The sequence below is a fragment of the Molossus molossus genome, unplaced genomic scaffold, assembly GCF_014108415.1.
Source record: "Molossus molossus isolate mMolMol1 unplaced genomic scaffold, mMolMol1.p scaffold_m16_p_23, whole genome shotgun sequence".
NCBI lineage: Eukaryota > Metazoa > Chordata > Mammalia > Chiroptera > Molossidae > Molossus > Molossus molossus.
In genome coordinates this window covers 15,385,285-15,398,965 of record NW_023425359.1, presented here as the reverse complement: position 1 = coordinate 15,398,965, position 13,681 = coordinate 15,385,285, and the positions used below count along the sequence as shown (strand labels likewise).

Genomic DNA, 13,681 nt, shown 5'->3' with positions numbered 1-13,681 from the left:
ACTACATCTCTGTGGCGTGGTTTCATTCTCCCCCGTCCTAGTTCCTGTGCATCAGCAGTTGGATCTGGGGGCTCCAGCAGGTGTGTTTTGTGTCGGGGTGTGTGCTGTGCTCTTGCATTTCGAGGCACAAGCATGTCTGGTTGGCTTCCTTTTTGTAACTGCAGTCCACGTCTCTTTTTTAATAGAGAAGCGGTAACTAATCTTGAAACAAAAAGCGTCCCCGCTCAGGAAGGGGCTGTGCTTCAGATGGCTTCTGCGGCAGACGGCAGGCGGGTAATAGTCTTGCCGGGAAAACGCAGAACCCTTCGGCGAAAGGACACGTTCCTTACCGGGCGTCTCACTGTGGCCGCACACGCCGCTTTCCCCGACGCGTTACTGCCAAGAGGCGGCCTTTCGGGGCTCGGCGAAGCTCTGCTTTGCAACAGGGAAACTTGGGCGCGCTGCCCCTCACGAATGACCGAGGAGCCTCATCTCGGAAGCGCTAAAGCGGAGCCTCATTTACCCGGGACCTTTCCTTCCTTTCCCACCGTGTCCCCCGGCGCGGGCGCGGGCGGGCAGGCCGCGGGGAGACCGGAGCCGCAGCAGCTCCGCTTCCCACCGATGGGCCGCGTCACAGTTCTCAGAAGCCCGCGTCACCTGGCGGCGGTACCCCGGCCCCGCGCGGGGGCCGCTGGGGGCCACGAGCGCCACACGCTCGGAGCCGGCGGGGGGCGGGGCCGGCCAGGGGGCGGGGCCTCGGGACTCCGCCCCGTCCTCCGTCAGCTCGCAGCCCCGCCCATCGCCCGCTGACTAGAGCCGGGCAGCCGCCGCCGCCGCCGCCTCTGAGGATCCGGGAGCTGGAGCAAGAGCCGGGAGCGGGTCCGCGAGCCGCCGCCGCCGCCGCCGCCGCCATGGGGAACCGCGTTTCGCGGGATGACTTCGAGTGGGTCTACACCGACCAGCCCCACGCCGATCGGCGCCGGGAGATCCTGGGTGAGGTCCGGCCCGGCGCCCCGTTATGTGCGTGCGCGGCCTCCCGCCGCCGGGGCGCGCTCTGCCCGCGCGGGCCCTGCGCTCCCAGGGGCTTCCCGGGCCCGTTACGAGCCGGCTCCCTCCGCGTGCCACCGCCGCCCGGCCGCCCCGGAAAGGCCAGGGAGGCCTCGGGCCGGCGCTCCCGGGCTCGGGCCCGTCGGAGGGGGGAGGGGGCGGCTCCCGCGCTCCCGCCCCGCCGCGCGGCCCCGGCCCTTCCTCGGGAAGGCGCAGGCATCTGGTTGGGGAGAGGCTTGGCGGGCAGCCAGGTCCCCGGACCCCCGGGTCCGGCCATCCCCAGGTGGAAGCCGTCGCTTGGAGATCCCCGTGCCCCCGGTGGGCGCCGTTTCCTCTTCCTCCCTCCCCCCAGCGGGCCGCAGCGGAGCCCGACGGCGAGCGTGTGCGAGGCAGGGCGTGGTCCCGGCGCTGGGGGTCCGCGCGAGGGCACCGCCACCCGGCCCGTGACCCCTGGGGCTCGATGGGGCGCGTCCTGTGCGCGCTCGCACGTTGTCTCATTTATTGTCACAACCGGCCCGCGACCCAAGAAGGGCAGGTTCATCTGTATTTTTCATCCATCCTGGGTCTGGGGACGAACAGACGGATGAAGTACGGAAGACGTGCCCAAATTAGCCTGCTGGTCCTGTCTGCTCGTTTAGGGCCCTTTGCACACCAGGCTGACTAGGCCTAGTCAGCTCCCTAGTGTAAGGCGCTCAGCTCTTGAGCTCCTGTGTTATATAGAGAATTCCCTTCTTTCGTTCAGATTACTCTTAATGATACGCTAGGCGTTGTGTGGAGTGTTCAGTAGACATTACCCAGTTTAATCCTCCCAGGTAGCTTCTTTTGAAAACGAGCTAAAAGTGAATAAGTAAATGTTAGAGTGATTCTGATCTGGGTTAGAAGGCCTCCAAAGCAGAGGTCTTTACGTTTTTGCTATGACTTAAAAAATCAGGAAACTAATGGGTGGTAAGTTGAATTAGAGGAATTCTTTGTCATACATAGTATTTCCCTAGTTTTTCTTCTCAGCATCCATTTGCCCAGTGAAATCAAAGAGCAAGCCCGATTTTTGCTGGGGGGCTCTATAAAGTTAGAAAGTTCATGTTTTTACAGAAAGGAGTTAGTGGATCCCTTTGAAGTTAATTTTTAAAAATTGGATCAGTAGATTGGGAGCTTGAACCTTTACAGATGCTATTAAAGGTACACTTTTAAGAGACTTCAGTTCTTGGATGCTTTCTTTTTATTTATTTGTAATCCTGAGGATTTCAAATTACACCTCAGGATATGTTTTTATTAATTTTAGACAGAGAGGAAGGGAGAGAGAGAGAATCATCCATGTGAGGGAGAAACATTGATTAGTTGCCACCAATATGTGCCCCATTGGGGGATGGAACCTTTTGTTGTATGGGAGGACTCTCCAACCACTTGAGCCATCTGGCCAGGGCCTGGATGCTTTCTTTTTAATTAAAAAATGTATTTTGCAAATCACATGTAAGAGATACATCTTATCAACATGTTGCCTAAGAATAATCAGGTGTCCACCCTATGAAAACCAACTCCTGAATACTGAATCTTAGCTGTTTAATACTCAGAAATTCAGGGAAGTAAAAAGGTGCTTATTGATGCTTATCTCAACACAGCCTTTTTTCCCACACACTTATTATCACTGAACCATTTCACTTGGAAAGTTAAAAGGCCTACATATTGCTTGATGAAAATACGATTATCTCCCCATCAGGTGTAAATACTGCGTGTTGCGTTTCGGGGGTGGAGTATCAGTAATGATAGGAATCTGGAGATTTGTTTATATTAAACATAAATGATAAGAGATATTTCTGAAATTTGTCAGGTTTTCAGGGGAGAGAAGCATGAGGGAGCATCAATATGTTTTTAATAACCAACGTCGGTACACTAAATTAACATTTAGAACTATATTAAAAGTTATCTATGTGAAATTAATGAGGGCTTGGGATTAGACTATTACTTGTAGGTCAAATAATAAACCACAAGAAATGCTCCTTTTACGGCTGTACTTCCACAGGGAAATAGTATTTTTTAAAAGCTTTAAGATATAATTCACAAATTATGAAATTCACCCATTAAAGTGTACAATTCAGTGTTTTTTAGTGTATTCAGAGTTATGTAATTATCATTTCAATTAATTTTTAGAACTCTGTTGTCACCCCCAAAAGCAACCCTACACTCATTAACAGTCCCCAGCCCCCATTTCAACCCTCAGTACTAGGTAACCCCTAATCTACTTTCTGTGTCTATAGCTTTGCCTATTCGGGACATTTCTTATAAATGAAATCATGCAGTACTTGGTCTTTTGTGACTGGCTTCTTTATTTGGCCTAATGTTTTCAAGGTTTATTCATGCTGTAGCATATATAAGTACCCCTTCTTTTTTGTGGTTGAATAATATTCCACTGTATGGATATGCCACATTTAATTTCTCCATTCATTTGGTAGGTTTTGGGCTTGTCTTCACCTTTTGACTATTATGAACAATGGTGCTGTGAATGTTCACATAAGTTATTATACAGATGTATGTTTCTATTTCTCTTAGGTAGCTACCTAGGAGTGGAATTGCTGGGTCCTTGGTAACTTTGTTTAACATTTTGAGGAACTACCAAACTTTGAAACCAGTTGCACTATTTACATGGTTATCAGCCATGTGTATGGGTTCCAATTTCCCCACATCCTTGTTATTGCTTGTCTTATATTGCAGCCATTCTAATGTGTGTGAAGTGGTATCTCATTTTGGTTTCAATTTGTATTTTCCTAACGACTAATAATGTTGAATATCTTTTATGTACTTATTGGCCATTTGTATATTAGTTTTGGGAAAATGTCTCTTCAGTCTTTGCCCATTTAATTGGATTAGTAATTATGAGAGTTTTAAGAGTTCTTTTTGTAGTGTAGATGCAAGTCACTTATAAGAAGATGTATGATTTGCAAACATTTCCTCCTGTTCTGTGGGTAGTCTTTTACTTTGTTCATAGTATCGTTTGTACAGCTTATCAGTTTTTTTCTTTTATCCTTACTTGTGCTTTTGGTACAGTATCCAAAAAACCATAAAGATTGTTAAAGTTTACTTCTATTTTTTTTAATTTTCCAATTACAGTTGACATTCAATATTATATTAGTTTTCGGTGTACAGCATAGTGGTTAGACACTTATGTAACCTATTCCTTCTGTTTTCTTATGAATTTTTTTTTTTTTTTATCCTCACCCGAGGATATTTTTCCATTTTTTGTACAGATAGAGTGGGAGGGAGAGAGAGAGAAACATCAACGTGAAGAGACACATCGAGTGGCTGCCACCCGCACAACCAACCAGGGCCGGGGACAAACTTGCAACCGAAGTACGCGCCCTTAGCGGGAACCGAACCCGGGTCCCTCCGGACCGCAGGCCGACGCTCTAACCGCTGAGCCAAACTGGCCAGGGCTCTTATGAATTTTATAGTTTTCTTTTCCTTCCTTCCTTCCTTCCTTCCTTCCTCCCTCCCTCCCTCCCTCCCTCCCTTCCTCCCCCCCCCCCCCTTCCTTCCAAGGGAGAGGGTGAGAGAGAGAAACGTCAACGTCGATTGGCTGCCTCCTGCATAGCCCCTGCTGGGGATCTAGCTCACAACCGAGGCATGTGCCCTGACCGGAATCAAACCAGCAACCTCTTAATATAGTTTTCTTGTATTTAGGTCTATGTTCCGTTTTGAGTTAATTTTTGTGTATGGTAAAGGGAGAAGTCCGACTTTATTTTTTGCCTGTGGATAACCAATTGTTCCAGCATCATTTGTTGAAAAGACTGTTCTTTCCTTATATTGGCACCCTGGTAGGATTGATTTTTCATACTGTTATACTTTGCAAAAATGTGGTGCACAGTTACTTGGAGCAAGTTGATTTGTCTGTCTGAGAGAACTGTGCATATAAGTTTCAGGATTTTAGATTGCCTACAAAAGGTGTATTATTTTCTGCCCTCTGTCAGATGTGTCTATTTAATTGTTTTATATAAGGTACAAATGCTGGAGCTCTGTCTAAACAGAAATAACACATTTTATTTACTTATTTTTTTAATCCTCACCGAGGATATTTTTCTATTTATCTTTGGATAGAGTGGGAGGGAGAGAAAGGGAGAGAGAGAAACATTGATGTGAGAGGAACACATCAACTAGTTGCCTCCTGCACAACTCCAGGGCTGGGGACGAACTGCAACCATGGTACATGCCCTTGGCCGGAATCGAACCTGCAACTCATTGGTCTGCAGACTGATGCGCTACCATTACTGTTGAGCCAAACCATCCAGGGCAGAAATAACACATTTTAAAACAAAAGAGTTACTACTTATCCACTAGTAAACTGAAGTTGTTATTCTACTGTTGGAGAATTGTTTATATTTTAATGAATGGCTTATTTGAACCCATCATTTACACCAGGGAAATTAGTTTTAGACTAATTCACTTCTAGGCCTGTAGGATTACTTTTTTTTTAGGTCCATTGCCTATAAAATTATTAACATTGGATAAAATGAACTAATACCAACAAATATCGGAGGTTAAAGATTGGAGATAGAAAAGGGGAGAGAAACTAGAAGATGTACTCACCTTGAGCTAACACACTACCTTTACTTCTTTATATAAAACTGGACTTGCCCTGGCTGGTTTGGCTCAGCGGTTTGAGCATCAGCCTGCGGTCCTGAGAGACCCAGGTTCGGTTCCCACTAGGGGCACTTACCTCGGTTGTGGTTTGTCCCCGGCCCTGGATGGGTTGTGTGGGTGGCAGCCACTCGATGTGTCTCTTTCGTGTCGATGTTTCTCTCCCTCTCTCCCTCCCACTCTATCTGAACAAAAAATGGGAAAATGTTCTTGGGTGAGGATAACAACAACAAAAAAAACTGGACTTAGCTACCTGTCTTGCATTTTAAACTTTTATTGAATTCTTCATTTCACATTTAAAGAAAAGAGAATAAAGCTGCTCTTTTCTCTTCTTGATCTTTTCAAGAACATTCTGAATGACTTGTCCCAAGAAAAGGTCCTTCAGAAGTTTTGCTTTCTGGGCCCAACATACCTGACAACAGATGTAAAACCAAAGACATTCATTCTTCCTGGGTGATGAGATCCAGAGAAGAATCTGCCTTTGCCCTTAGGGTCACTTTCCTAAGTATGTAATGTATACTTATACAGACACACAGAATAGATTCACCAGACTATAATTTTAACTTTTTAAAATGTAAGTTTAGTATGCAAAGAATTGTTAGGGGTGAAAGGGACTTGGACAACATGACTTTTTTGTTACAGATGTTTCTCCTTTTTCCCCTATTGACACCCTCCTCCCCCCCCCCCCAAGCATTGTTGTCTATGTCCATGGTTACGTGTACATGCATATAAGTTCTGTGGTTTAGCCCCCCACCCCACCCCCTCTTCTGAGGTTTGTCAGTCTGTACCCTACTTCTATCTCTCTGGGTCTGTTTTGTTCCTCAGCTTGTTTTGTTCATTATATTCCACAAATAAGTGAGATCATGTGATATTTGTCTTTCTCTGGTTGGCTTGTTTTGCTTAGGATAATTCTCTCCATGTCATCTCAAAGGATAAGAGAGCTTTCTTTCTTACAGCTGCATAGTGTTCCATTGTGTATATGTACCACAGCTTTTTTAACCACTCATCTATTGATGGACACTTGGGCTGTTTCCAGATCTTAGTGATTGTAAATAGTGCTGCTATGAACATGGGGTACATATATTCTTTCTGATTGGTGTTTCAGGCTTCTTAGGGTATATTCCTAGAAATGGGATCACTGGGTCAAATGGCAGTTCAATTTTTAATTTTTTGAGGAAACACCATATTGTTTTCCATAGTGGCTGTGCCAGTCTGCATTCCCACCAGCAGTGTACTAGAGTCCCCTCTTCTCCACACCCTCCCCAGCACTTGTTTGATGATTTATTGATGGCGGCCATTCTGGCAGGTGTGAGGTGATACCTCATAGTTGTTTTACAACATGAAATTTTTACTCATTAGTGACTATCTTTCTGTTAACGTGGAGAGTCTACATTTTGAGGCTAATTTTTCCTATGTAAATTCTCAATTTGTTGTGACATGGTATTTAGTAACCTTACTATTAGGAACTACACTTTCCTGAGGAGATCATGTCTCTAATAGAGGGCATGTAATGATTTAGAAAAAGAAAAAAAAAAAAGTGTTAACTTAATTGATGTTGATTTAATTATCATTGTGGAACTATGTACTTTTCTCAGTTACTGATTGTTTTTTTTTTTTCTTTACAGCAAAGTATCCAGAGATAAAATCCTTGATGAAACCTGATCCCAACTTGATATGGATTGTCATTATGATGGTTCTCACACAGTTGGTTGCATTTTACTTAGTAAAGGACCTGGACTGGAAATGGGTCATATTTTGGGCATATGCCTTTGGCAGCTGCATTAACCATTCAATGACTCTGGCCATTCATGAAGTTTCCCACAATAGTGCCTTTGGCCACTACAAAGCCATGTGGAACCGCTGGTTTGGAATATTTGCCAATCTTCCTATTGGTGTTCCGTATTCCATTTCCTTTAAGAGGTATCACATGGATCATCATCGCTACCTCGGAGGGGATGGCATCGACGTGGATATTCCAACTGATTTCGAAGGCTGGTTCTTCTGTACTACTTTCAGGAAATTTATATGGGTTATTCTTCAGCCCCTCTTTTATGCTTTTCGACCTCTGTTCATCAACCCCAAACCAATTACTTACCTGGAAGTGATCAATACTGTGGTCCAGCTCACATTTGATGTGATTGTTTACTACGTTTTGGGAATTAAATCTTTAGTCTACATGTTGGCAGCATCCTTACTGGGTCTAGGTTTGCATCCGATTTCTGGACATTTTATAGCTGAACATTACATGTTCTTAAAGGGACATGAAACTTACTCATATTATGGGCCTCTGAATTTACTTACCTTTAATGTGGGTTACCATAATGAGCACCATGACTTCCCCAACGTTCCCGGAAAAAACCTTCCACTGGTAAGTAAGGGGTATGATACATATTCTAATTTCTGATGGCTATATGATCAAAATTAATTTCGACTTGTTTATTTTAAAGGGGTTCTAGTATATTTTGCAAGTTTCTCATCAGAGAAAACAAGAGCATAAGTCCAAAGTCTGCCAGCTTAATTTTAGAGTTCACGCTCCTGGGTCCCCAAGCCTAGTGGTAACACAGAGGGTGTTTGGAAGTGTTGGGGGATCTGCAGTTTGCTAACTTGTAAAGTAATTCAGAAATGGAAAGTGAAACCCCTCTGAAGTAAGCAAAAGCTCACATGATTTTCATCACTAGTAACCCGAATAGGCTTTAAGATTTACATGTTGGTTTGTGTTGGAAGACAGATGTCTGACATAACTGATGTGCAAAGTACATGAACTCGATTTCCTGTACTGTTGACTTCCTGCAGCCAGGGGCCATCTGTTTCCCATCACGGTCCACATTGGTGAAGTAAAGGAAAGAAATTTTGACCCTCACCCTTTCATCCCCTCCAAAAAGACCACCTTCTTAACTTCAACCATATTTCTGGTAAATTCTCTTACTAGACTTCCCATCCACAAAATGAGTAGTTTTTACAGTTCTGGTATCAAAAATATTTCCATAATTATAAAAAAAAAAGATATATGCCCTGGCCAGTTTGACTCAGCGATCAGATTGTCAGCCGAGGACCAAAGAGTTTCCGGTTTGATTCTGGTCAAGGGCACGTACCCCGGTTGTGGTTCGGCCCCAGGCCATGGTCAGGGTTATGCAGAAAGACAATTGATGTGTTTCTCTCACATCGATGTTTGTTTCTTTCTCTCTCTCTTTCCCTCCCTCCCTCCCACTCTATCTGAAGATAAATGGAAAAATATCCTTGGGTAAGGATTTAAAAGAAAAAAAAAGTATACATGTATGTATGAAATGTAATAATGGTTTCTCTTGTTTTTTTTTAAAGCTGATATAAGGGGACCATAGCCAGATAGTTTATGCTAACATCTCCTCCCAATAATTTTTTTTTTTTTCTCTATACCGCAGGCCGACGCTCCAACCGCTGAGCCAAACCGGCCAGGGCAATTTTTTTTTTTTTTTTTTTTATGTGCCCCTAGCGGGAACCGAACCCGGGACTCTTCTGGTCTGCAGGTCGACGCTCCAGCCACTGAGCCAAACCGGCCAGAGTGTCGTCCCAATAAAATTTTATAGATTTCCTCATACATTTTTAAATGTTGACTGTTTAAAAATGTAACATTTGATTGAGTTCCCAAGTGAGGAAAGAAAAATCTAAAAAGGATATTGGGTCAGTGGGGACATTCTGAATCTGGACTGTATACTGTCTGCAGCTTACTTTCAAAAGGTTCAGCAAAGAAAGCAAAGTATGTGGCATATGTTATATATAGAGAGAAAGGACTGTTCTATATATGTTGTATATATAGAGAAAGGACTGTTCTATATATGCTATATATAGAGAGAAAGGACTGTTCTATATATGTTATATATATAAAGAGAAAGGACTGTTATATATATAGAGAAAGGACTGTTCTATATATGTTATATGTAGAGAGAAAGGACTGTTTATATATGTTATATATAGAGAGAAAGGACTGTTTCTATATGTTGTATATATAGAGAAAGGACTGTTTCTATATGTTGTATATATAAAGGACTGTTTCTATATGTTGTATAGAGAGAGAAAGGACTGTTCTATATGTTGTATAGAGAGAGAAAGGACTGTTCTATATGTTGTATAGAGAGAGAAAGGACTGTTCTATATATGTTGTATATAGAGAGAAAGGACTGTTTCTATATGTTGTATATAGAGAGAAAGGACTGTTCTATATATGTTGTATAGAGAGAGAAAGAACTGTTTCTATATGTTGTATAGAGAGAGAAAGAACTGTTCTATATATGTTGTATATAGAGAGAAAGGACTGTTTCTATATGTTGTATAGAGAGAGAAAGGACTGTTCTATATATGTTGTATATAGAGAGAAAGGACTGTTTCTATATGTTGTATATAGAGAGAAAGGACTGTTTCTATATGTTGTATAGAGAGAGAAAGGACTGTTCTATATGTTGTATATAGAGAGAAAGGACTGTTCTATATGTTGTATATATAGAGAAAGGACTGTTCTATATATGTTGTATATAGAGAGAAAGGACTGTTTCTATATGTTGTATAGAGAGAGAAAGGACTGTTTCTATATGTTGTATAGAGAGAGAAAGGACTGTTCTATATATGTTATATATAGAGAGAGAAAGGACTGTTCTATATATGTTATATAGAGAGAGAAAGGACTGTGACATAGTGTTCATTAATGGGTGGGCCTAGATGAAGATCATATGTAGTAAGAAAATAAAGTGGGAAACACACCACACAACTGTCTGAAAACAACACTGAAGCCAGTGTAATGTGACCTTGCTTTGTCACTGTGCCCACATGCTGGCCTGAACAGAGCATGTGGCCTTTGCCTCTTCCTCAGCGAGGGAAGTAAATTTTTAAAAAATTTTTAAAGGTTATGGAGAAAGCTGGTTGCTCTTTGAACAACTAACTGAACCTTTTCCAACATAAACCACAAGCCACATACTTTCACGTGTTATTTTCTTGAACAGCCCCCAGACTGAAAACTTAGTTCAGTTCTTGACTTGAAGTACTTGATTTAGTACTTGACTTTAAGGCTCATGGGTCATCGATGTCTCTTCATTTCCCTTCATTTCATGCTGTCTCCTTACTCCTTAACTAACAGACGTCCTCAGACTTCTCCAGTCTCCCCTTTCCTGCTTTTTCTATCAAGGAGTACATAGCAAGCAGTATACCTAAAGAATTACCTTGTTCTGTTTCTTCACCTTTTCAGAAAGATAATATCTCCTCCCTATTGTAGCTATTAAAATACATTAATTGCCCAACTGGTGTGGCTCAGTGATTGAGCATCAACCCATGCACCAGGAGGTTGCTGGTTCAATCCCCCCCTCCTTGGTCAGGGCACATGCCCAGGTTGTGGGCCTAATCCCCAGTGGGAGTCATGCAGGAGGCAGCTAATTGATGTTCTCTCTCATCGATGTTTTTTTTTTTCTCTTTCTCTCTCTCTCTCAAATCAATAAAGGAAAAAAAACAGAAGTATCTGTCGTTAAAGAGTCTAAGGGCCAAACTTTACAAATAAACCAGATGTGCAGCCCCTCAGAGCTTGATAGGAAAGTGTCAGTAATCCCCGGGATCAAGAAAATTATAGTGTTAAAACTACTGCTTCATTGATTGATTGATTGATTGATTGGAAAGATTAGGAGGGAGAAAGGTCTCGTCATTTCTCAGTGTTTGTGTCAAACACGTGTCTGTCATCTCCAGCAGGACTCCGTGAACCCTCATTGTTCATCTTGCTGTGTCTTCTCCCATCCAGGTAAGGAAGATAGCAGCTGAGTACTATGACAACCTGCCCCACTACAATTCCTGGATCAAAGTCCTGTATGATTTTGTGATGGATGATACAATCAGTCCCTATTCGAGAATGAAGAGGCATCAGAAAGGCAAGGTGGAACTGGAGTAAGTGACGTCACAGCCAAAGGAATTCCTCCCTGAAACTTCCTGGTCGCCGATAAGGTGGGATTTTTGCTCTTCAACCAAGACCAGTGATGCTTAGAAGCTACCCTCATACAGTTTCAAAGTATGATCTCCCCATGGTATCAAGAAGCGAATCTGGCTTTCAACAGTCAGCCTGTTTGCAGTGTTTGGCTTTCCTGACAGAGACGTGTTTGTTGTATTATTGTTGAGGATGATGTCTGACATTTTGTAAGCTTATCATAAAAAGAGCTTTTAAAAAGCTACTTCTCATATTATTTTCACTGTAAAGTTTTACTTTATTAAAACAGCTAATAACCTGGGCAGTTAGTTGTAATAAATAGTACTTATCACATTTTTGTACTTTACTGTCTTTATATTAATATGCTAATTGGGTGTTTTAAAATTTCACCAGGAAAAAGGCGGCAGGGGCTAGAAATAGCTTTCCCTGCGAGCTGAGTCACTCAGTTTTAATTTTCACTGTTGTACATAGGACCGAAATCAGACATTCCCAACTCCTGCACAGCCTTATCAATAAAGAACTTAATGAATCTAATCTTGTCCAACATGCACCTTCCTTTTTCAGATGCACCGACTGTCAGATTAGTAGCAGCTCACGGACAGAGTTCACGGCTTTTCAGTGGTGGAAACTGGCTGTGGGCTGGTGGGACGTGGTCGGGGTCAAGTGGCCAGTAGCATGGCTGGGAGGCTGGCAGTCCTGCTCACCTCCAGTGTGTCACTTCAGTCAAAGTAGTGTGTGAACGATCTGCAAAATAATACATGGTATCAAAAAATCAGTAGTCCAACCCTCAGGCTTCCTTCATACAAGCTATTGTAAAATTCCTGTTTTGTTTTTTTAAATATGTTTTCATTGGTTTTTTTAGAGAGAGAGAGACACACACACACATCCATGTGAGAGAAACACTGATCGGCTGCCTCCTGCACGCCCCCAACTGGGAATTGAACCAGGACCTCTCAGTTCGTGGGACAACGCTCAGTCCACTGAGCCACAGGCTGGGCTAAAATTCCTGTTTTTATAATTAGCAGCTGTATGGGGTTCCCCAGATGAGGGGAAAAGTATCACCTTCATGCTCAGGACTGGCAGACCGGCTTCACAGACCCGATTTCCTCCTCAATGGACTCTGCTTTCCCTTCTGATCCTCCTGCTGGGGAAACTTCCTAGTGTCTTTGAACTGTTGCTTTAAAAACCACTGCTTGAAAGTTTCAAGTGATAATAGAACCATCTTCCCAATTCAGATATACTGGGTCAGTCAGGAAAAAGTATCTGAAACATTCCTGTGGATTACTCCATGCTAGACGTGAAAGAGATGCCTGTTCTTACCAAGCCCTCCACGCCCCCTGCCTGTAGGGCTCTAGCCAGAGGCTACAGCTGCCAGGCAAATGCTGAGACTCCATGTCCTGGCCGCTCAGCCCTCTGAATCCCATCACCTGCTGGATGCACAGAGTGAATGTGTTCTTTCTGGAACCAGCTGTTCCTAGTTACATTACCATTCTTGCCTGGATGGAGGTTCCAGCCTGCTAGCCCGTATCCTAACCAGTCTAGCTGCCATCTGCCAACTCTATCCATTCTTTCTGCCACTGGCATCACTTTCCCAGAGACTGGAATCTGAGGGCCGCAGGAAGGCTGGGCTCCAGAGCCTTTAAAGCACAAGGATACGTCCTGAGAAAGCATCCGGTGGCTTTGCATGAATTCTCTCTCCTGCCTAGATGTCCCTCTTTCCCATTTGTAGTCGGGGAAGCTCGTCCTCCGAGACTCACACCAGCCTTCTCAGTGAGCCCCGTTCCCCTGCAGGTCAAGTGCCACTTTTTCGGACTCCCAGACAGTGATGACCTCATTCAAGGGCCCCACACACTGTCTTGAAAATAGGCAGTTTGTCTCCCCTGGGCTGTAACTGCTTATGGACAGATTCCCCAGACCTGGCAGGGTTGGTGCTTGGCTTGAAGTGAGTGTTTAATTGAACAAGACCAACAGAGATAATCCTTGACCTTGAGGAACTTCATCTGAAACAAAGCAAAAGATGGAGGGCATCTGCATAGCCAGTCAGTGTAGTGTACTGGAAATGACTTTTACTGAGCATCCTACTATTCACCAAGCTTT

General features: G+C 43.6%; 1 protein-coding gene across 1 annotated transcript; it reads left to right on the top strand.

Annotated features, from left to right (window-relative positions):
- The first annotated feature begins 799 nt into the window (after positions 1-799).
- On the top strand, positions 800-12,406 carry DEGS1 (delta 4-desaturase, sphingolipid 1). Its single transcript, XM_036277791.1, has 3 exons — positions 800-972; positions 7,278-8,020; positions 11,405-12,406. The coding sequence occupies exons 1-3, from the start codon at positions 891-893 to the stop codon at positions 11,549-11,551; spliced, it is 972 nt and encodes a 323-aa protein (XP_036133684.1). The 5' UTR covers positions 800-890; the 3' UTR covers positions 11,552-12,406.
- The last annotated feature ends 1,275 nt before the right edge of the window (positions 12,407-13,681 follow it).